At 35.0% G+C, this 25,805-nt stretch overlaps 1 protein-coding gene across 1 annotated transcript; it reads right to left on the bottom strand.

Annotated features, from left to right (window-relative positions):
- Window positions 1-7,177: 7,177 nt before the first annotated feature.
- Window positions 7,178-25,363, bottom strand: LOC111510763 (leukocyte surface antigen CD53). The gene is made up of 5 exons (XM_074180120.1): window positions 25,122-25,363; window positions 12,593-12,781; window positions 12,368-12,538; window positions 10,706-10,933; window positions 7,178-7,531 (listed from the first exon to the last, which is right to left on the bottom strand). The coding sequence occupies exons 1-5, from the start codon at window positions 25,182-25,184 to the stop codon at window positions 7,475-7,477; spliced, it is 708 nt and encodes a 235-aa protein (XP_074036221.1). The 5' UTR covers window positions 25,185-25,363; the 3' UTR covers window positions 7,178-7,474.
- Between the last annotated feature and the right edge of the window lie 442 nt (window positions 25,364-25,805).

Here is a 25,805-nt window from a genome sequence, read left to right as displayed (position 1 = left end):
AGCAGCTTGATGCTGGACACCACAGTACCCCATTCATCTCAAAACCCTTACCAATACACTTATCGGATTTAGTAAAATTGGTAACACGCCATCTCGTTTCAATCAACTAAACGGTTATTTCGATTTGTAACTAATCGATGAATAATTATTTCCCGACAGAAAGTTCTGTATATCTGTGTGTATATCTCTGCCGCCTGTAGCAAAAAGGCGGCAATTACCATAAGTACAGTTTTGAGAAAATGGCGAAAAACGTTTTTGTGCTACGTTTTTGTGCTACGCCACTAAAGAAATGAAAGAACTTTAAAATATTTCGTTTCGTTTGTGAAAAATATGGAAGTGTTTGTGTTCTGGAATGTATATTTTTGCTTTGTGTCCTTAGACATTGAAGTTATAACACATGCATCGTTTTAACTACGTAGATACAATTTGGAGCCTAGAGCGATACGTAACATAAAAGCGGCAACATTTACATTGTATCACATGCATCCGTTTCAACTACTTTGATAATAGACAAAAAGTAGGGTAATACGTTATATAAAAGCGGCAAGTACCAAAAATACGAATCATTGTTCGAATTTCTCAGATCACTTGAATAAAATGAACGCAAAATATGAGAAAATAAATTTATTAGACATAAAATTGATATAAAATTTTTATTCTTGAACAACGTTCAAATCGGCAACGTCCTCAACGGGCATTTTATGCCAGAACTGTTTTCTGTTCTCCGGCATTAGTGGACATAAATTCTTGATTATGGTATCTTTTTCATTTTGAGGTATACCACGAAAGGCACTTCGAAATTGTGGTTTTGTTATACCTGTTTTGATTGATTTTGCTGTTAAAAAATTCAATTCATCTGCTTCACCATCAAAATCCGTCCAGTAACTGAGGGTATTCTTACCACTAGTTGCACAAACCTGAACTATGCTATTCAGATATGGCCGAGAGTTAATATTTTTAAGTTTGGCTTGTGAAGTGGAATCCAGCCAATTTGCAAAATCTTTTGGCTGCATGGAAATAACCGACACCTTTTTGGAATTTGCGTCTTGTACTGCTTTTTCAAAATCACTAGTCATAAATATTTCCATAACGCTTCATCGCTTGTTCCACCTGGTGATGAAAACTATCTGTGCTCATAAATGTATGTCCTGGTTCGAAATACTTTATGTAAATTTGTGTTGCACTAATCTCAGTACAATAATGAACAATATAGACCAGAAACGTGAAGAAACACTAATTTTTGTTCTGCGCCGAACAGTTGTCTAACCAGAGGGTTATCGTGGTAGCATCCCTGTTTTTGGTAGAAGGCTTCTTTCCTGAAAAGTAATACTGATTGAATAATAGCTATTTGTATGACAATTGAGAAAAGTTTTACTTTTTTTCCCGAGTATGAAGTTTTCGTCGCGTAGCGGAGGGCATTGATCATTCAAGGGAGTTAAAGGCACTTCACCCCCATGTTATACATATGATTTTTCCGCCTCCCTCAAATAACAAGGTACGACTTTGCCTCCTACTTTGAGGCCAGGAAATGTATACTTTGGATAGAGGTAGGCGGAAGATTGTATTAAACACCGAAATGATATACAAACCTCGCATATCGCGTGTAAACGTAAGGTGATTGACAGACATATTAAGAGTGTTCTGAACAACTTTGTCGTTGCTTGGCTTAAAACCAAGGGTAGTCCGAAAGAATTGTTTGCATACTTGAAAAATGGCCAATAAACGTTCAACCTTTGAGTATTATTCAAAATAAACTGACGTTGTTCATCCCAGCTCATTTGCCAGAACTCATCTTTTATCTGGATCCTCCTATTCTCATCTATATGCGAGATACATTTTCTTCTACAATTGACTGAACATGGAGGTTTAACGTAATATTCTTTTCGTTTTTCAAGTTTTTTGGCTTTTTTTCTCGCATCAAGTGGCGTTGAAAGAGTACGTCTTTTTCTGGATTTACCTCTTTTGGTAACCAATGAAAGACTATTCGAGGGATCCATAATATGTTCTTGATTGAATTGGTCTTCAGAAACTACTTTCACGATTGGTGTCGGTATTATTATAATCTGCTGTATAACGTTAATCTTGCTATTTTCATTAGAGACTGGTAAAAATAGTGCATGCTCATGTGTAAAAGATTTAGTATCCTTCAATATTACAGCTGAACCTGATGGTAGGTATCTCATTTTCACCATATTTGAAGACGCCTGAATTGCTATCATCCTTACTCTCTCGGACATAAATGAATTCATTTATGCTGTTGATATCAATTTTCCAACTATTGTCTGCAAATATTGTAAATAATAACCACCCCCAAACCACAAGGAGTATGTTATAAACTTACCATTAACATCAATTGGAGTTATTTGAATATCATTGGGAACATCTAGCTGATCGGACGTTGAAGTTGTTCTTGCAAATATAACTTCTCTAATTTCAGTATAATCGGTTATCTTATCAGATTCAACATCTTGAAATGATGAGTGTCAATTAGATAATCAGTTCGTAATATAAAAAATGATTTTTACCTAGGTCATCATTTTGTTGAAAATCTGCATCATATATTTCTATATTGATATTATCAATAGTATTGGGACTGCCGCAATTGATATTTTGTAATTCCTGCAGCTCCTTTCGCGTGCAAGGAAGATTTGAAGAGTGAAAACTACTAATACAACTACTTCGGTAACAAGATTTGTCCGGGGGAGAAAAAATAGGATCATCTTTTTTATTTGTTTTCGCTGATTTACACTTAACAATGCTAGACATTAGGCTTTCATTTCTAGCCAAGGCCACTAGAAGATGACCTCTACTTGTCGACATTATAGTGAAATATTATTTCAGCAAAATGCACTATTTTTATTTATTAACAACTCCACTCACCACTCACTCATTTACTGAACTGACCACTACTATGTTACGCTAACTTAGAAAATATAAACACGATTTGTGACACCGACAAGAAAACAGTGAGTACTAACATATATCAATCGAGGAGTTTGTAATAAAAAGGCGGTAATTGACATTTTCTCTAGTTACCGCCGCTTTCTCACTAAATATTTACTACTTGCCGCCTTTTAACTTCCTGAACTGATGACGCTCCGAACTTACGGCCAATTTGATTCGCCTTTTTTATCTATACTGACTACTTTTACCGCTTTTAAATTTCGTATATAGGTTGAAAACAGTCACACCAACTTACCGACCGTTAAACCTGAAAATCACTTAAAATTGTAGTTGCCACCTTTTTACTACTGGCGGCAGATTTCCCTTCTGGTGTATTTGGCAGTGCATTGCCAGGGTTGCAAAGGATAACCTGAATCACCCAATAATCAGTAGCTCCTATTTCCAAGTCTTTATTGTGTCTCAACTTCCTCACGAATTGCTGATGTACGCCAAATATATTCATTGTGTGTAGATATAGCATTTTTTGGATTTAGAAGAAAAAACTAAAGAATGCATACCTATACACTTTAAAAACAGGCGCATTAAGCCATGTCGATCATAGTTTAGGAGTGTTATTCTTATGAGCCATTAGGTCTAGAGAAGATTTCAACAAACCTCAAAACAATAAACAAAATATGTTTTCATCTGAGTAGAAAATGCAAATTTTTCAACAATATGCCACTTTAATTCATCAATCATGGAAAGTTGTCTGTAAACATTTTCTCTGCAAAACACTGATCAACCACACAGAACAAAACTAAAAATAAAGTTTGTGATGCGACTCACATCAACCATGTAGGTACATGTGATATAATAGAAAATACTTCAACTATCAAATACTTGGGTGTTATGCTAGACCAGCATTTCAGGTGGGATGAACACATAAATCAAGCCACAAAAAGACTGAAAGCTTATTTACACCTTCTATAATCTACGAGATATTGTAGATAGGAAGAATTTGAGAATGTGTTATACATCTTTAGCTGAGTCGGGGTGGAACATTTCATAGTACAATGATTGTTTGCAAACAGTGCAGAACACTATTAAAAATAATATTCAAGTGATAGGTACCAAATAACTAAACATCAGATCCTTATATACTTTATGCTGCACTTATATACAATATGCTCCCAGCACCTCTGAAAAATATCAGTACCTACTCTTCCCAAATAAAAAAAAAAAATTAAAATTATACTCTTCCCAAATAAAAAAAAAATTAAAATTATACCTCGCTGAAAATGCAACAATATTTAACAATATCTTTTGAATCCCCTATAGTCCGTTCATAATTTGTCGATAGCACAAAATGAGGGCCCAAGTCATAAAACGGTCGTAAAACTCGTAAAATCATAGGCGGAGGTTCCTGAGGTGTTTATTCATTAAATATAAAGCTTCAGTTTATATTCGAAACTTGCCTTGAAAGGGTGAAGTTGTTACGAACGAAAATAATTTTTGGCGAATTTTGTGCAGTGTGTGAGTAACTTTTTTTCATATTCCTACAAACATATACGTACCTTTCGTTCCTGCTTGTTTTGTTTGATTGCTTGCGATGGCTTCGTCATCATCATCAACATCATCAAGTTTTACACCGGTACTGTTGCGTACAGTCAGTAAGTCTGTCTATTCACCAAGAGAGAAGACTATTGTTTTGAACGTTCACGATGCTCTGGTTTCTCAGAATCCCACAAACACTGTTCAGAACATAATCAAGAGTTGTGCCAACATGACGGGCGTAGGGGAGTCAACAATATATAGGTTCCTTTCATAAAGAAAAAAAAATGTATAGCTAACCCAAATACAAACGAATACTTAAAGAGGGGGAGAAAACCTATTGAAATTGATGAATTTGCCAAAAATGGTATTCGAAGGAAAATTCACGAATTTTTTTACAAAAAAGAAATACCCAACTTAAACAAAATTTTACAAGAAGTTAGAGACGACCCGGATTTGCCTCATGTCGGACGAACCAAATTGTGGCAAGTTTTAAAAGAATTAAATTTCCGGTGGGAGAAATCAGACCGAAAATCACTTTTGATTGACCGGGAAGAGATAATATGTTGGAGAAGAAAGTATCTAAGATCTATACGAAAATTTCGGGCTGAAGGAAGGCCAATTTACTATCAGGACGAAACGTGGGTAAACGCAGGTCATACTCTCACAAAAATTTGGACAGATAAAAATATATCAAGCTCCAGGCAAGCCTTTATGGAAGGTTGGTCTACTGGTATTTCCACCTCTCTGGTAAAGGCAGTAGATTAATAGTTTCTCACATTGGCAGTGAAAAAGGATTTGCTAAGCATGGTTTGTTGGAATTTGAATCCAAAAGCACAAAAGACTATCACGAGGAGATGACAGCTGATGTTTTCGAAGAGTATCTTGAGCAGATGATTGAACATATACCACCAAACTCAATTATAGTATTAGATAATGCACCTTATCATTCACGACTAGTTGAAAGACTTCCAACGACTGCGTGGAAGAAACGGGATATCATTGACTGGCTGCGGAATAAGTCCCTGCCTTACGAAGATGGAATGGTTAAAGCAGAACTTTTAAAAATTGCCCGGCAACACAAATCTAAGTTCAAGAAATACGTAGTTGACAAAATGGCGGAAAGACGAAACATCACAGTCCTTAGACTTCCAGCCTACCACTGCGAATTAAATCCAATTGAACTCATTTGGGCACAAATGAAAAGCTATGTGGCTAGAAAAAATACGTCATATAAAATACAAGCTGTACGTGAATTGTTATATGAGTCTTTACAACATATTACAGAACAAAATTGGCGAGATGCAGTAAGACATGCAATAGAAGAAGAACAAAAAATGTGGGATCTTGACAATATAATTGATGCGACTGTAGAGACACAACCGCTAATTATTAACCTGCAAGACGACTCGGATTCCGAAGATGATCCTGTTTATTTTGAATTTGAATAGTTTTGTAAGTAATCGTAGTTTATATCATTTAAAAATAGGTATTAATTAAATAAATGTATCTTTTACAAATTGTAAGTAACTTATTATTTTTGAATAAAATAAAGAAATTTTTTTAAAATAAAAATTCAGTTTACAGTACCTACAGTTTAAGAATATTGATATATTTATTTATTTAAAGTAACTAATGTTTTAATCATATACTCTACGACACTGGTCACTCATTTCCACTCAAAATACCTACATAATCGGATTAAAAGTTTTATAGCTGTATTGTATTTCTTCAGATACAAGGTGGGTTAGTCGAAAACATCTTAAACTGCCAGTTTTAGTTTGGTTTTTGTTATTATATCATATTAGCTGTCTTCTCTGTATTTCAGTTCTCTAATGAGGGTCAAACTTGCAGTGAGCTATCAACAAATTATGAACGGACTATAGTACAAAACACACAAATTTATCATATCATACGAAAATTCCAAGGAGTATTCATTCATGAAATACCCGCTCTTACTCGTTTCTTTGGTCCATTGCATTTACCTTCTCTCTCCAATATATTATGTAACCTATAATATGAACACTTTTTGATTTGTTCTCTAAAGTCGTAAGGATTTATTCAAACTGAGAGAATAGGCACAATACAACCATATTCTATGTTTAGGTGTAATTTTCGACTTTTTGATGAATTCAAAATAGCACATAAAATAGTCATTCATGTAATCTAATTATTTAACAGTATTTAACTGATTATTCAATTGAATATTTAACTGAATGTTAACTGAATGAATACATTGAATTGAGATTGAATGAATTGAATCGAAATCCAAAATAGTAAATGCTATTACATTTTTCAAAATATCTATTTCTTAACTCTCTCCTTCAAACAAACAAAGTAACACAAACAATGACAGGTGCGTGATCACCACGTGATCACTAGCACATTTGAATCTATTGGGTAAAATAAACAAGTCTCTTTACGCTGGCCAATCAGATTTCACTGTCATCGGCTGGCGAAATTTATTGAGGCATGTTGCTACAGGGTCGGAGTGGTGAGTTACGTTTAAACGCCTGTGGTGTGTGCATATACGGTATTTTAAAGTTTGAAATTTTTAAAATGTCAAGTAGGTAGTGATACGGCTGAAGAAACTGCTAAATTGTGTCCTCACACTCCACCTAAAAAAATCCTTAGTGCGACTCTGTACAAGCAGCCTTGTCTAATATATCACGTGCATTATGCACGATAGTGTTTCAGAGCACAATATAAATTAGAATGGCAACATTAAATTGCGTTAGATTATTATAGATATGTTTCGTGGTGCTTTATTTATAAACAACTTGTACATCACATACATGAATACAGACAGAAGAGGATAACATTTTACAATTCTGTTACACATTGAAAAACGAATTATTTTAACAACAAATGATATTACTATGAATTCTTTCTTATTTACAATAAATTCAACCTCGTAAAATTGTGTTTTATAAATATCCAACATATTATAAAGTTCTTATTTATTTCTAGTTTAATTCTGGAAGATAATAAAAAAATTTATATACATATTTTTTTCTCCAATACATAGACTCGTAAAAATTTAATCTTTGTTTTTGACTGCTGATGCCATCCAACAGGCCAAAATGATGCCAATAATCTGAAAAAGTTGAACATATTCATTAGTTGACTATGAATTTGTGCAGTTTATAAAATATATATTTTATTCATAGGAATTTATTAGGAAGGAACTCTATGGGTGACTATAACGCGTTTTGAGCGAGTGTATGATGTGGGTTGCTCAAATGTCAATCATTTTGTTCATTATGACCCGTAGTAGGAATCACATGATGAGATTTCATTCATTTTTAGTTCGCACAATTCTCGACTCGAGGGTTGCCGTTCGTATCAGGATAATGACTGATAACTGATTAACGAATAAATCCATTTTCATATTTCCATAAGACTTTCTTATTAGTCAGTGGGATATGCTTGAAGACTGGCAGTAAACAAATCTAAAGAAATGAACTTCAAATGTTCAAGCTAGTCTGTGAAGATTCCTGCACTGACGCCTGTCGGATATAATCCAACGCCGTTCGTGGTATTAGTCAGTGGAGTAGTTGTTTTCTGATAGGCGTCAGTCCATTCAACCTACCGTGTGGGTATATCCTAGACTGGCTTGAACATTTAAACTTCATTTCTTTAGATTTCCATAAGATATGGTACGTAACTAATTTTAAGTTGTTAATGTCATCTACATAGCACACTGTTTCCTTGGGATGTCAAAATGTCATCATTCATTTGTATCTCTGAAAATTCTTATTGATAATCCTATAAATGTCCTCATCCAGATCCAGATGAATTCCAATGGGTATCCTAATTTCATAACAGTTATATGACTTATCAAGGAACATGTCGGCGGTACATCTACACGATTTTTGCGTATATTCTTCTGGATATTACGTAGTAACGGCGATGTGTTATTCCCACCCTGTCCTCTACATATCTCGAAATTGTTGGGCGATGAAAATTATTGAAATATAATAATGAAAACTATCGAGGGGAGATACATACCTACGTACATACAAAAAAAAGAATATTTCGAAATAAAATTTGGAAACATTGATCTCTCCCAAAATACCCAGACAGTAGATTCTAGTAAATGCCTGCCGGAAAACAACTACTTCCCCGGATAATACCACGTTGGATATTGAATTATGTCCGACAGGCATTTATGAAAGATACCTCACAGAAGTTAGTCTTGTCGATACAGTTTTCATGATTTGGATATCTTGTATAAATGCCTATCGGATATAATTCAACGTGGTATTAGCCGGAAAAGTAGTTGTTTTAGGCGGGAATTCAGCAGAACCTACTGTGTAGGTATGTTGTATGTTTGTATTTCAAATCACAAGTGTTTCGTAGAAAACGAGTTTTCAATTTCGAATAATCGTAACAATTCAGATCATATTTTATTGAGTTTCAGTCTCAATATGAATCCGATCCTAGCAAATGAGTTATGGGGTTATCGTCGGATATCATTGGTTGGAATCGATGCTATTTTCATTTGATGATAATCGATCCTCATAATATTTCTGCAAGTTAACGATACTTTGAAAAAGAAACAAGTGTATTTTACTCCTATATTAGCAATTCATTTCAGATAACTGACCAAAAATTATTCTGTTTTTTGTATTTCATTCAAGTTGATTATGATGGGAAACAAAGATTTTTATTATATTTTTATTATCCCGATGACAAGGGTGTGTCTTGAGAACGTTATAATTATGCAGTAACAACTCCCATACGTTATTTTATACCTTCATGGTATACATAGAATTTCCATGTTTGTCAATAAAATTATACCAGACATGATCTGATAAGATCCGTATTTCATCTTTTTGAAAATGCACAAGCATTGCAGGAAATTTCTCAAAAGGATCTGAGTGCGATACCTACGTGAAAGTGTGCTGGATTCAAATAGCTTTACACCAGATTTGTTTGGAAACACGGTTTCCGTAAGTTTATTACACAAGAAAGCCGTTCTCAAAATCTTGAACATTGTTGTTCGAGGTATTAAGCCGGCTATGTCAGTCGAACAGTGAGGGAATCTACAGAAAAAGAGACACATTCCCAACCTTCTTTTCATGTTTCACATGGTTGCAATGTTTATGTTTCGAATCAGGTGGATGACTCTTTTCTGGATAGAACATTGCTATCTCAGAAAATGCTTGGAGGCGAAACTCCATATGTATGTATGAGCCAGATATATCTAACTCAATTTTGCAGAGGGCCATATATTAAATACAACTAGAATTCTTCTCCGACCGTATCGCTTCGATTACTCGACTCAACAGACTCGCGTTCCGCCGACGCACTTCTTTTATATATCGATAAGGAAGGTTCAAGTCTAGACTCGAAGTGCGTGGAAGATTCTATTGTTCTTAACAAAAATAATAAGGTATTGAGTTGATTACTAGAACTAAATAGGTACCTAATTAACACTCTCTCGCCTGTCTAGGCACGCGTTGCCCTTGAAATTACTTATAAATGTAGTGGGCGCATTTTAAAACTTGCGTAGAGGAATCGAGTGCAATCTAAAAGCTCTAAAAAACGCGATTCTTCTTTCTTTGACACATTGCGATCGCGAGTCGTGCTGATACGACCCAGGGGCCGTATAAGTAAAAATCTAAGGAAGCTTTGCGAAGTATCAGCTTTGTGAAGTATCAAGTTGGTCTGTTCTACGAAATAAGTGTTGTAATGGATTTACTGAATCATTCGGTCGGTCGGTAGCCGGGCGGTTCGACGTGGGTACTTCGTTCACTCAGTCAATCGGCCGATGTGTGACTCGATGGTTCAAGCCCCAGGCTGAACGCTCGATTGCCACTTGCTATCGTCCAACCCGTGTTAGGGATCACACGTTAAAAGGTAAGACCTCGTTGGCCCTTAGCTCGCACAAGTTTCGACTTCTGAGGGTTGTCGTTCGTAGGGGTTCGATAGCTGGTTAACGGAAAAACATAAAATAACAACATATTTTAAACATATTAATGAGGTATTGAAGCTGTATTGAAGTCATTTTATAAATGAGGTATGCATTTTTGAAATTCAGAACCGTCATAAGTTAGGATTCAATAAATGCTTGATGAGAAAATAACTACCTACTTCTTTGGCCATCTTCAGTAAGTTCAGTAAGTCCTAATGAATACTGAAAAACTTCAGGTATATTTTTTGGTGTTTTCATTCGAATATTTCGTTTATTGTTTATATAAATACACACATCAGTTGAAATAATGCATTTTCCTAACATAAGATGAAAATATTCATAGACTTTTACCTCGATGAAGGCTACACCAATTCCAACCCCGATAAGAACTTTCGCAGAATTTCGGGCTTTCATCTGGAGCTCGTCAAAGCAACCATAAGAATATAAATAATCATCTCCTGGTTTAGCATCCTTACAGTGTTCGGGGGATGGAACTGGAGCGTTTTCCCTCGTGGGATGACAACAGGAAACAGGACGTTTCGTCCAATCTAATGGACTATCTACGCCGCAACACTCCAACTAAACAAGGAAAGTCATGTTTTATTTTTTTTTAAATAAGTTCAATGTGAGGGTCACTTCATAAGGATTTCAAAAATAGTGCAAGAAAACTATATTTTTTTTCTATTGGAATGAGGAATGCAGAAATGTAGGAGTTAGTATTTGGAAATTGTCCTTGTACTAGCAATGCCCCCTGATACATTTCAGGCAATTTTTCAATGAAGTTTTTTTTTTTAAATTTATATTGATACTCTTACGACTAAATTCATTTTACCAGAGTCATTTCACCAGAAATAGTATGAAGTAAAATAAAACACTTCTTGGTACTGATTTTGATTGAAAAGTTAACATTCAGGAAAATACTTATTTCTTCATGGGGTTAACCAGTCATCTTCAGAACATAATAGTAGCAATAATTTTCATTAGCCATGTGATTGCCGACCAGAATGTGATTTGATGAATAATCCTATTCTGGATATTTCAATTGCGTGATGAAAATAACCCCAATAACGTTATAATTTTTATTATTATCCTTATTATTGTCATTACTATTATGATTTTTTGAAAGTTAGGCTAGTAGAGACCTATCCCCCGAAGCCCCAACACATTCGGGAGGGCGTGACAGCATCATTGACTATGAATATTCCCTACACCGTAGGGTGAGTGATCATTGGGTCCGAGATTCATATGCCCTGAACAGACGAAATGACAAATTTCTGTATTTGTTTGGCCATTATTTCTGTCATAGTGTGACAATCTGGCATGTTCATCCTGGCAGGTCATGATGAACTCCTCAAATCCCGAGTTGCACATCCTCCCCGTAATTCCCGCATCGTCCTCTTTTGTGATGGACCATACCACATTTGTCTATTCCGAATTTCATACCGATAGAATGCGTGAACTCTTTCACCACCCTCAAGTTCTAATGGAGATACTCTTCTCCAGAGGCAGAATGTTCAAGATCATTCATATAAAAAAAATATGTGACTTTATGCCTATCTAAATATATTTACAAGAAAATATTGTGAAATTAATTTTTATATAGCTGAAAATTGTTTTATATATAGCTATAACATTCAAACATTACATAAGGACATATTGTAAAATAATAGATAGGCTAATTGTAAAAATAATTTAGGGTGGTATACCTGTATGGGTGGTATACCTGTATGGTTTAACTGTATGATATATTTGTATAGCATAAATAGCTTTAGTTTCGCGAAGTTTCCAGTTTTATCTTCGTCTTGAAGATGATCACTTGGTGATCGAAACAAGTGTCGAGGTGTTAAAAATAACGATTTGGTGTTGGGAAAAAACTCCAGTAATATTCATTATTACACCAAAGGTTCCAAACAGTACATCATAAGGAATTTAATATATTCAATTGATTTTGGTATGATTAAACAATTATGAAAATTGATAAATGATTAGTTTCAAAATTTGCAATTTTCTTACCTTTGTTTGGATATGATCCCAAGCCACTTTATCAGCTTTGCTGGTTTCATAATTGTTCATAGAATTCGTCATCGCATCTTTTAGAGCAGTTTGGAATTCACTTTTATAAGTTGCTGCGGCGATACCAACAGCAAATTCAATTATGAAAATTATTAGAAGACAAAGAGCAAACTGTAAGAAAATGTTTGTAATTATTGAAAAATAGGAAAAATATTGATCACATACCGCCATAAGCATATAATATGACTCTCTGATTGCTCCATAACATCCCAAAGAAGCAACCAAAAAAACTATGCACCCTGCCACTATCAATACTACTGGAGGTGCCAAAATTCTGTTTTCTAAGAAATGGCCAAATTCACCAACATCTGATAATATAAGTGAGCCTGCTATGATGAGACCAATACCCGACACCTGTAATGATGATAATATAGAAAAAACTGTTTTCAAAAATACACATGGAATATTAGTGCAAAAAAACTGGACATTCAGGTGAGTCTTGAATAGATCCGATTGTACTCGTTTTCTGAAAATTTAAATAGTTTTTATAGTTTCCCTATAAAATTTATTATCCGAAGAATCATGAAATACAAATCAATTAACGGAGTTTAGCTTATCAAAAGAGAGAAGGAAAAAAACACCTCAAAAGTGCTGCTTCGTTCTCCCCTGTTCATAAAAGAGGACATATGCCTCCTCACTCACAAGCGGTTTTGGTGAAATTGGGGACACGTGTGAATCGTTGTATTTAGTCCACGTGCCAATATAAAGGTGTCTGGAATATACTGTGTAATACCCGTTGTAAGTAGTCCCACTGTGATTCGAAAGTGCATGTAGATTGTAACGACAAGAAGCCACATTGTCTGCTGTATAATTGCTCATATCTAATGCTTCTAAAGAAAACTGAATGGCAACATTCGATTTGCTTCCGAATATTTCCGTTGGAGAAAATCTTTTTAAATGAATTACTAAAATACGGGAAAACTCATGGATTGATAGGAACTTTGTGCATTTTTTTCTTTCCTTACACCTCAAACAGATTGGTTTTTCATTTCCATCCAGGGTTTCCTCTTTTGTGAAGAAATCCAAGCATTGTGACAAACTCAATTGGCCAGTTCTTTGTGGTATAGGGAGAGACAGATCCCAGAAAGTATCGAAGGTTACTGATGAGAATCCACAGTGTGTGCACTTCATAGTAGATTTTAATTGACCAACGAAATTTTCTACAATCTTAGAGTTGTTCATGTTAAAGTATCTCAGCCACGACTCTTGCGCTGCCGCTCAATTTTTCCTCAATTTCCGTTAAGATCGGTTTAGGTTTCTCATTAATTCCATTGAGGTCCTCATGTAAACCTTCTAAAAGATATCGAAGGAATTCCTGGGCGTCTTGTTGGGAAGATCCCATGAATCGAGGGTCAAATTTTTGAATCTGACTTTTAAAGTAGGCAGTGATTATTACTCTATCAGATGAAACTTCGCAGATAACTTCTGCGAACGCTTTCATATTAGAAATACTAGTATTGATATCTTCCATATATGTATCCGTTTTTAAATAGTCCAGCAACCATCTCATGTTTGACAAACATTGGATTATACTGTTCATAAAACAGGTGTTACCAATATTTTTCAACCCATTAAACCAAAGAGTTTTGACTTAAGAATGTATCTCTGATTTAATGTTGTAACTGTTGATAGTACGTTGGCTACTACTGTCTTCTTGTGAGTAATCACGGAATCGATGATTCAACCCTTCATTGGATCGGTTGGATAAGGAATTCGAAGTTAAACTGCCTAAAACTGAATTGGATATGGCAGACGTTTTGAATTCTATAACTTGTTCATGTTTCTCTGTATCTTCTGATGGAAAATTATGACGGGTATCACAAGGAATATGGGAGGTTTTATGAGGAAACAATCTCCCATCGTGACTAGGGTATAAATAGGATGTGGAAACAACGGGATGAAGAAAACTTTCATCCAGTGAATGTGACGATGAGATGGTGCCAAAAACAGAAGCTGAATTACCACGCTGTATAGCTAAACAATTTTTTTTGGGTCAGAAAGGTGGTACATCTTTTTTCTTTAGTTAATAGTTGAATTGTCAGGAAGGGGTTGCTAATTACTCAATTTGTTTGTGATAAGTTAATTAAATTAGTTCATGCCACATAAATATATAATATTTCATTGAAACATTCAAGCTAGCCACATGCTTTAATTTTTTTTAAGTCTCGGGGATTTGAATAATCTAGGGACAGTTGGGGTACAATGGAACGAAAAAGTAATTTTTGTTCAAAAGTCAAAATTTGCTTTGAATAGTGGAAAATATAGCTACTGTCAATTTTCGCACTACGACGCAATAACTGATATGATATTCTTTGTTTTCGTCTATATCTGTCAAAATTTGACCAACAAAATATAATATTTTTTTTTCTGGCTGAATTTCGCCAAGACAAAGTCCTTAGTATTGTAGTTTTTAAAATAAACACTGTTAGATACATATCTTCATCACTGGACACATCTGAACCAACAATTGGACTTTAGAAAATAATGCTTTGGCCACTTTCTCAGTTTTCATTCTCTTTATATTATCTATTTTCTCGCCCTTTGGTTTTTTTTCTCTCTTTCCTGTTTCGTTTTTGATAGGAGTGTCTGTCAAAATTAAGCTTTTACCTGTTTTCTTCTGCTCGTCTTTCTTGACTCAGCTCTAGGGTAGTTCGAGAATTTCAAAGGACTTTTTACCCGATTTTCAACTTCTTGAACTACAGTTGAAGGTTTTTCATTTTTAATAGCAGGTACCGTAAGATTCCTGGATTGCATTTGCAGGTCTTCATATTGGCCTGTTAGTTTCTTCGCTTGTAAGGAAATCATCTTCGTTGAAAACGTCTCATCAAACGGACACATTCCGGTCTTTTTTAAATCCAGATTTAATATTAGTTGGCGTCATAGCTTTTTCAAACACCTGTCTTACAAGTTCCGCCATATTATAAATGCTCAGAGTCTGTCCTGGGGGTCGAGACATCCATGAATCTGATGCAGCATTCTAGAACTTTCGGAGTGGGCCATATACCGAAACATCTAGCGCCTGCAACTTGTGACTCTTATGCTGAGGTATTGTGAAACAATTGTACACCATTTTCCTTCGCAATTTTAAGACTTCTGAAGATAGGTGGCTTCCATGGTTATCTCCATGGATCACGAGAGTTGTTTTGTCTTTCGTAGAAGACGTCATTTTGATAGAAAGTTCCATAACATCTGCAAGCAATTCACCCGTCATCTAGCCAGTTAGTTGAGCAAGACCTCAGGTGCATGGGGGTGCTCTTGTAATCATGTGACTCTTGAAATGTTTTTCATGTAAACACAATTGCTGGTAGAAAGGCAGTTCCACTGGTTGATATCATGCAACTGGTGGTAACCAAAGTGCCTCTCTCAGCAATGACTTGATGATTTTGAAGCAAATACATTATTTGGCTTCTGAACGGTGGTTCTTTCAGTTTCGTTTTAACTGTGCCGTCTCCAAGATTTAGGTACCTTTCTTGAATGGTAAATAAATTGTCAAAAAACGTTTCCACGATGTGTCTGTTAAAAGATGTTGCCCTCGATAAGCTGCAAGCCTCCTGCTTAGTACTATTTCGGGGTGTCGCTTTCTGAAGCCACAAACCCAACCAATGCCAGCCATTTTCCATCTCAGTCTCTACAGTGTCGAGACCACAGCAAATTTTAAAAGAAGTCACTAAATATTGTTCTAATGCGTCTTCGAGTTCATTCGAAAATATCTTTCTGACTGCATAGTTAGGTTTCATAGATATTTTTGCCCCACCGGCCTCTGCTCCTTTTTTTTGAACATATATATCTAAGTATATACAAGGTCGGTTGGCAGCCAAGCGGTTCGACGTGGGTGCTTTGTTCACTCACTCGAATTGACTGCCGTGTTGGTCGGTGGTTCAAGCCCTAGTCTGAACAAACGATTTTCACTTGCTATCGTCCAACCCGTGTTAGGAATCACACGTTAAAAGACAAGACCTCGTTAATCCGTAGCTTGCACAAGTTTCTACTTCTGAGGGTTGTCGTTCGTAGGGGTGCGACAGCTGGTTAACGGAAGAACATATTTTAAACAGAACAGAACAGATGATACCATGGAATTGAACGGAGCACAATGGAACAGTTTCCATAGAACCTGCTATAACTACTTTTTTTGTCAAAAGTCAAAAGTTCTCCGGTAGAAAATTGAAAATTTTTACTCCTCAAAGCAATTTTTATCGTCCCAAAACTCTATTGTCGCATGTCCGCCGTAATACACTGCGTCATCAGTTTGCACTTGAAGCGTTGTGATTGGCCGAAGTGAAAGCGCGAAAATTCATTTGTAATTCCAATATTTATTGACGATATTCCATCATACCCCTTGTCCCATTGAGTCCTCACTGTCCCTACTTCCTTATCCACACTTTCGTGTAATTTTTTAGCCTCCTGGCAATCTTTAATAAACCATCACAAATTTTATAAATCATATTTCTTTAACAAAAATCCTTTAAAATATTCCAGAATCTACCTAGTTTTAATTCTGGGAAAATCTTCCAAATATTTGAATAATAGTGCAGAGTTGGTTTCTGTTAGCTGATTAACAGAAAGTGATGAGGATCTTCAAACATATCAAAGCATATCGCATGTAGAGGAGAGGGCATGCATCTTTTTTTTTTTTACAAATAATGTTACTTTGTTCCCAACACCAAACCGTTATTTTAATACTTCGACACGTGTTTCGATCACCAAGTGATTATCTTCAGGAGGAAGATACATACTTACAACGCTATCCTTATTTATACCATAGAAACCTGTTCTAGGTATTTGCGTCTTGAGTGCCTTAAATTTCACAATATTGTCTCATCTACTAGTCTTAAATTAATTTTACAATGTGTCCTCACGTAATAGTCAGGTAAATCTAATAATTGAAATATTATAAGCTATATAAAATTAATTTCACAATATCGCCTTATCTACTAGTCTTAAATTAATTTTACACAAACCGGGAAAATTAATGCACCCCATCATGTCAGCTGTTGCATCTCCTACCTACCAAATAGCAAAATGGCTCAGTAAGGAATTTGAAGTTTTATCTATTGCGAAACCAGGTTTAAGTATAAAAAACTCCTCAGAGTTCATATAATGTACAAAAAACATCGTTCTGCAACAAGGTGAGATTTTGGTTAGTTTTTAGTTCCTATTTCCTATCGTCCCAACTCCACAGACCTTACAACACCTCAGGATATTAATAGAGAAAAATAATTTCAATAATAACGAAAATGATGAATTTGTTTGTCTCACTAATTTGTGTATGAAACAAAACCGGTTCCAGGTAGAAGGTTGTTTTTATGAACAACAGGAGGAAACGACTATGGGTAACCCATTGTCCCTTTACCTGGCAAACCTGTTCATTGGCAGATTTGAAATGGAAACCAAAGAAAAGTCAAAGTATTTTTCTAGGATATGGCTAAGGTATGTAAATGATGTTTTCGCGATATTTGATAACAAAAATTCGAATATTGAGGACTTTTAAAAAAATATATTCCATCAATGAAATTCACGAATGATTTAGAAAATAAAGGACAACTTCCATTTCTAGACGTTTTGGTGATGGGGAGCCAATATGCCAATATACGATGTATGTGTAAAAGAAACAAGCACGTACAGGTATATTCCTGACAGTTCACATCACTGTAAGGACTGTAAGGACTGCGATCCAAATATTATGGACAGACAAAAAAATATATTAAAATATGGAAGACCTGAAAAACCAGCAGTCGCCCATCATATTTTGCAACAAAACAATTCTATAGACTTCAGTTCATTAAGATTAGTTAGACAAGTTAGCAACAACAGGAATCTAGATGCCTATAAGAGTGTAGAAATAAGTAAACATAATAATATTATCAATAATGATGGTGGACCAATACCTAATAGTATACTATTAGGTATTAGTATACTATTAGGTACTTGTTGAAATAAAATTTCATTTATTACATTTACACATTATAAAATTATTTTAATACTAGTAGATAAGACAATATTGCGAAATCAATTTAAGACACTTGAGACGCAGATACCTAGAACAGGTATGTATCTATGGTATAAATAAGGATAGCTTTGTAAGTATGATTAGTTTGATCTTCCTCTAGAAGATGATCACTTGGTGATCGAAACACGTGTCGAGGTGTTGAAAAAACTATTTGGTGTTGGAATAAAAATCCTGTAATATTTATGGAACGTGGGGAGGGTTGATACTGCAGGAGGGTTGATACATAGTTGAAATTGCCGCCGTAAAATATATGACATCAGCCAAGCGCAAGATAGTGCAACACGGCATCCCAGCTATGGCGTAAATCTAAAAATATTTCGTGAATGGTGCTTTGTGTGTGAGTTATAATTGAATTACTGTTTTCAAGAGATTCATTGTAAAATATGCAAGGTAAGGCTGAACATTTTTAAGAAACTGTAATGATATGTTTTGAAAATTGAGTTGGGTGACAAAAAGTGCACTGATTTTTCTGTATATTTGCGTATCCAAAGTATTGGAACGTTAGGTTATGTTTTTGGTGTCTGTCAATTTCTCCAAATTTGTAAACACGGGAGGTTTGATACATTTTAATTCGGGAGGGTTGATACATGTATCAACGCTCCCACGTTCTCTTACGAGTTTTGATTCATGTGTGAACAATTCCTAAAGATACGTTTTTTACAGAAAATGCCTTTCAAGTGGAAAAGGAAGTCTGAAAGAGTTCCCGTGTCACCTGAACGAATGAAACTAGCAGTTAGGGAGGTTGTCAATGGTAGTAAGCTACGCACAACTGCAAAAACATACGGAATTGATAAGATGACTTTAAAGAGATATGTGGAAAGGTTCAGAAGGAATGGGGAATCCGAATCATACCAACCAAATTACAACACCTCACAAATTTTCAATAATGAACAGGAAAAGTTACTGGGAGAATATTTGCTCAAAGCCGCAAATATGAATTACGGACTAACTACGAAAGAAACCCGCGAACTTGCCTTCTCCTTTGCTTCAGCGAATGGACTCTCACCTGCAACTTGGGCAAATAAAAAAGCTGCCTCGCGTGATTGGTTGCGAGGATTCATGGCCCGTAATAATTATTTATCATTGAGAACTCCAGAAGCGACAAGTTTAAGCCGATCCACCGCATTCAACAAACACACCGTAGCAGAGTTTTTCAAGTTGCTTCGTGAAGTGATGGTTCGACACAGCTTCGAACCATCTGCAATCTACAACTGTGATGAAACGGGTGTTCAAACATCTCACAAACCACAAAAGATTATCTCGAAGAAAGGACAAAAACAAGTAGCAAAAGTTACTTCAGCAGAGCGAGGAACTACTGTAACTATTTGTTGTACTGCCAATGCTACGGGCAATTAGGTGCCACCCTTTTTCATCTTTCCTAGAAAAAATGTTCAAGATTATATGACTGCTGGTGCCCCCCTAGGATCTTTAGCTGTAACACATGCCAGTGGTTGGATGACTGAGGAGAATTTCGAGAAATATCTGACGCATTTCATTAAATTTGTTAAATGTTCCTTGGATAACAAAGTCCTGCTAATTTTAGATAACCATAAAAGTCATATGTCTCCGAATGGACTTGACATTTGCAAAAATAATGGAATAATTCTCCTTACTTTACCGCCACACACCAGCCATAAGCTACAACCGCTGGATGTGTCTGTTTATGGACCGTTCAAGACCTATTTCAATCAGGAGTCTGACTCATTTATGGTTAATAATCCTGGAAAGACAATAAATTTGAAAAATATACCATCACTTGCAGGTCGAGCTTTTCAAAGGGCTTTCACTCCTTTGAACATTACCAGGGGATTTGAACATACGGGAATTTGTCCCTACAATCCGAACATATTTTCCGATGTTGATTTTGCTTCTGCTTCTGTGACTGACAGACCCAATCCTGGTATAGAAAATCAGCAAATAAGATCAGAAGCTGTGAGCAATGAGCCGGGTAACGAAGACGAAGATATTGCTGGACCTTCTACTTCAGATACAAATTTAGAAGAAGCAATCCACTTCACTCCGCCAAAAAAAGCTGTCACATCTTTGAAGACTCCAGAGGAAATACGTCCGTATCCAAGCGCTTCACCTCGAAAATCACAAGGTAAACGGAAACCTGTCAAAACAAAAATTCTTACAGACACGCCAAATATGAAAGAAATAAAAGAAGATTGTTCAAAAAGACGTGAAAAAAAAGATGCAAAAACCGCCAAGAAAAGGGTTTTATCATCCGTAACAAAGACGTCAATAAAAAAAAAAAAAAAATTATGTTCAACTGATGATTCTGATTTGGAATGTTTCTCAACGATTTCATCTACAAGCTCTTCAGAATTAACCGATATAGAAACTAAAATTACAGAAGACTTAGCTGAAGAAAGGTTTGCCAATGGAGTAGTTGCAAAAGATGATTTCATTCTAGTGAAATTTTTCACAAAGAAATCCCATAAATATTACGTTGGGCAGGTCCGGGACATTGAACCAAATGGTGACTACCTTGTTAACTTCATGAGGCGTACGCAACCCGGTTACCATTTCGTTTTCCCAGCCGTTGAAGATGTTTCAATGGTATCTGCTGATGATGCTGTAAAATTACCTCATCCGTGCAGTGTAGGAGGTACTGCAAGAGTCAACCGCAAGTTAAGTTTTCCCATAAACTTCACAAAGTTCAACAACGTTAATTGAAATGTAATAACAAAAACGGCAATAAAAACTGTTATTCCAGAATGATGTATCATTCCTCCCTCATGCCCGTATCATGCCTCCCACGTATAGGGAGTTTTGATACAAAGTTAAAAATAAAAAAAATTATAGAATTGACAGGTCTTATATTGAATATATACATTAATATTCATATAGAATAATTTCGAAGTATTATTCCATGTTTATGCCAAATTTCATAATTTTTAATGCATTATTTTCTTATGAAAAATGTGTTTCAAAAAACGGGTATCAACCCTCCCCACGTTCCCCTACTATACCAAAGGTTCCAAACAGTACATAACAAGTATGAAAAAATTGTTCAAGTTATGTACTGTAGTCTCTTTCAATTATACAGTAAGGTGCTAAGGTAACGGATAAATTCATTTCCTACGTAATTATACGCAAATTTCAAAAACTACATCTCACGATTTTATCTCCACAAACTTTATTTGAAAAATATATCACATGTTTCGCTAACACAGTAGCTTTATCAAGTGATTTGAATATTCAAATCGGGATAGTTTTTGAAATTACTATGGATCTTCATCAAGTAACGGTCGAATCGATCAGAAAAAAAATTGAACGCAAATGATAAATCCTGAAGCAGGTCAATGTTTATGTAAGAAAATACACTTTCTCAATGAAATGATTCAACTGAACATCAATAAAGCATTATTTGATTGAAAGAGAAATGAAAATTTCTATGTTTTTACCACTTTTATTTGTAACTAACGAAACTGCGTAACGTTAGTTACAAATAAAAGTGGTAAAAAATATAGAAATTTTCATTTCTCTTTTCATTATGATCTCCTACCACGTAGTAACGGCTACATCCATCAATTCATTATTTGATTGTTGGACTTGGATATTCAAAAAAAACAGTAATTTTATTTCATACTTGTCACGATTGACTAGACTATTAGTTACCGATGTTCTTTTTTGACAAGATAACTAATATGTAAGTCAATAGTGACAGATTTTTGACAGGTATTTGTGAAAAGAAAATTACTTTTTCTCGAGTATTCAAGTCCAAAAACCAAAAAGTGCTATATTGTCGAATAGAGAATTGAACACCCATTTAAACGCGGTATCACTCGCTACCCCTTTTCATTGAATCTTTTTCAGGGGCAACTATCACCTCTAGGGAATTGACTAGAGACACTTGAATAATTCCATTAAGGAAGTGTATTTTCATATACAGTGCATTCTATTCAAAACGAGCCCCCCTGAATAAATTTTGGTACAATGATTTTCAGGAAAAATTAAAAAACACGTCAACAATAGTATAAAGGGGGACACATTTTGACACATTGACATTTGATGTTACTTTCCCTTTCGCACCCCCAGAGCATGTCACCATTTTCTTTCAAATGGATAACCCTATATTGTTTTCAACAAAGTATAAAACATATGGTCTGAAGCTTATGGTTCGGGAGCTACAAATTATTTGAGTTGAAAACGAGCCACCCTAAAAAACTTTTGAAACAATGATTTGCAGGAAAAATAAAAAACAGATCAACAATTATACAGGAAATCTAAAGAAATGAACTTTAAACGTTCAAGCCAGTCTCGAATATACCTACACAGTAGGTTGAAAACAACTACTCCCTTGGCTATAACCACGAAGGGCCGTTGAATTATGAGCCCACTTTATTTACAAGCCCACTTGATGTTGTATTGATGAGTCCAAACATGCTCTGCTATTCCGGATTTGCTGGTTTCTTCTCGCTGTGTGTTTCTTGTGGTCAGCAATGCGAACTTTCACACAAGCACAAGAAACACACACAGCGAGGGGAAACCAGCAAATCCGGAATAGCAGAGCATGTTTGGACTCATCAACACAACATCAAGTGGGCTCAAGCTGAAATCATCCACAAAGAGAAACACTGGTTTAGGAGAAAATTCAAAGAAGCAGCGTATATGTTCTCCAACAACGCATTTAGTCAAGCTAGCGTAGAGATACGTAACATATGGAAACCTCTCCCGCCAAACGGTCATCTCCCGCCAAAACCAATGAAGCGGAAACAGGGAAGAGGGGATAGGTGGAAACACTCGAATGACCTATAAATAGTCAGATCTTGGAAGAATAAGTCCAGTTATCACCCGAAGACGATTGTGGATACTAACAATCGAAAAGTTGTGACATAACTTGGTTTGAAATTTTTTAATTTTTATTTTTTCATTTTTAGTTAATAATATTTTTAATTTTTTAAATTTTTCCGCCTTTATTAATATTTCAATTTTTATTTGTTGGATTGTTGTTGTATGTAATTTCAGTTTTTGTTTAATAAAATTGTTATTTTCGGTTAATCTTTTTGATTTTTTTCAGAGTTATCAAATCAATTTATATTATATTAAACAATGGAAGTCCGAACTGATGAAATACACCACGAAACATTGTCAACCACCTTCAAACAAGAGAAAAAGAATTTTCCATTAGTCCAACGTGCCGTGAAACTACAGTACAAATAGCTTCTTCGTTGACAACTCCTGAACGGTTATGTATTTTATTGTTAACAGATCCAATTCTCATAAATTTGTTCAATAATTCCGAAACGTATTTGTATCGTACATTTCTTCCTGGATGAATATCATTAAACATACGGGCAGCAGCTCTAGCACTATTTCCGTTCTGGTAGTACAAACTCACTATTTCAATCCGTTCTCGAGGCATATAAACCATTGCTTCTCAAGAATTCATAAAAACAGCAACACCAATTGTAACTTCACCTGGTAGGTAATCGTTATTGTAGAATGAGACGAATACAAAATGAAGAGAATAGCGAATTCAAACTTAAATAGGCAAAATAAAACTATTTTGAAGTGTACTTCACAAAAATACCTATGAAACCAAGGTAACAGATTGTACAGAAGTTCATTCAGGGTGGCTCGTTCTCAACTCAAATTAATTTTAGCTTCCAAACTATGAGCTTCAGATCATAATGTATACTACTTTGTTGAAATCTGTTCATCATGGAACATCTGATAATGCAAAATAATTGATCTATTAGAAAAAATGGTGACATGCTCTAGGGGTGCGATAGGGAAAGTAAGATCATTGTACCAAAAGTTATTCAGTGTGGCTCGTTTTCAACTCAAATAATTTGTAGCTCCCGAACTATGAGCTTTAGACCATATATTTTTACTTTGTTGAAATCTGCTCATCATGGAACATCTGATAATGCGAAACAATATAGGGTGATCCATTTGAAAAAAATTGGTGACATGCTCTGGGAGCGCGATTTGGGAAGTAACACCAAATGTGAATATGTCAAATTGTGCCCCCTGTATACTCTTGTTGAGGTGGTTTTTTATTTTTCCAGAAAATCATTGTTCCAAAAGTGATTCAGGGTGGCTCGTTTTAAATGGAATGCACTGTATAAAAATTGACCTGTTTCAGAATTTTTCTGTTGCATTCCTAATTACATAGAAAATTAATTTACCCTTTACCCCATGTCCTTCCTCACTGTATACGTATATCTCGCAACAATCTTTTATATCATATACATTTTGTAATGTGATAAATTGAAGGGTTTGATTCAATTCGAAGTTTATTATATTTTTTAAGGGAAGCAAATAGAAAACTTTTTTATAAAATTGTAATTCATTAACAATTAAAAAAAAATTAGTTATTGCTGGGCATAATGCCTTAGTTTATTCATTCAATTTAATGTATCAAAGTATCCTGAATCTTTGTCGAGTTATCGCTATTTGAAATTCGAAAAAAAAACCGGATTTTCAACATATTTTTTAGATCATTTGATGGAATATAAAATTCTCTTCTCAAAAACATATATGGTGGAGGTACATTTTCTATATTAGAGTTTAAAAAATACCATTTCGTACTGAAATTTCAGAGATAAATGTGGTGAAAATGGCATTTAAAAAAATGAAACGTGTATGTTAAGCAAGTATAATATCATATTTGATCACTATTTGTTAGTGTCGTTAATAATTTCAGTATTATGAATTGAAAAAGGGCATACTAACCGCAAATATTAAATTAAATATAAACAATATATACTTGATTAAACTTAGTTCACAGGTCTTCATATTTCTGTTGACTTGGAAGTCGTCAGAGATCACTATAAACTGTTAAGAAATTTCTTGAGGGGAAAACTTCGCAGATCCAATTGAGTTTGTGAACTTAGCCTGGGATTCCATTGGTCAGTTTTTTGTTGGAAATGACCACTTCCATGGTTACAGACGGTCGAATTCCAGATTAGGCACTCGAGTTTTCCAACCCTTTTCACCAACAACAAAGATTTTATCGAAGTTATTTTTAGGTTTCGCAATATGTTTTTCTAATCAATGGAAGAAAGAAGATGACAGTGGTGTACGGAGAGAGTTAGAAACTTTTCGCTTTGACATATTGTAGCTCACGATACGATTGGCAAATAATTAGTCAAAAATTAATTTTTCGAGATGTTTATATTCTTGTTTCAGTTCATTTCTCGACTGGGAAACATATTTAAAAAAGAAAGAATGTGGAACTGAAAAAATAATATTTACTGTCACACCACTAATACAGTAAACTCACTATCATAAGATTTTTTCTTATAAAAACAATTGTTCTCTTACAAACATTTCGAATTTAATGAAATTCTTCTTCAGGGCTCTGAGGGGTCTGAAAAATAATATTTCTAGAGCCCTCATTAGAAAAATAATTAATGA

This window comes from Leptinotarsa decemlineata, unplaced genomic scaffold (assembly GCF_025532065.1).
Source record: "Leptinotarsa decemlineata unplaced genomic scaffold, Ldec_3_MD MMD2_tig00026294_RagTag_RagTag, whole genome shotgun sequence".
In the NCBI taxonomy this organism is placed as follows: Eukaryota; Metazoa; Arthropoda; class Insecta; order Coleoptera; family Chrysomelidae; genus Leptinotarsa; species Leptinotarsa decemlineata.
Note: the sequence above shows the minus strand (reverse complement) of the source record. Positions and strands in the feature narration are given on the sequence as shown.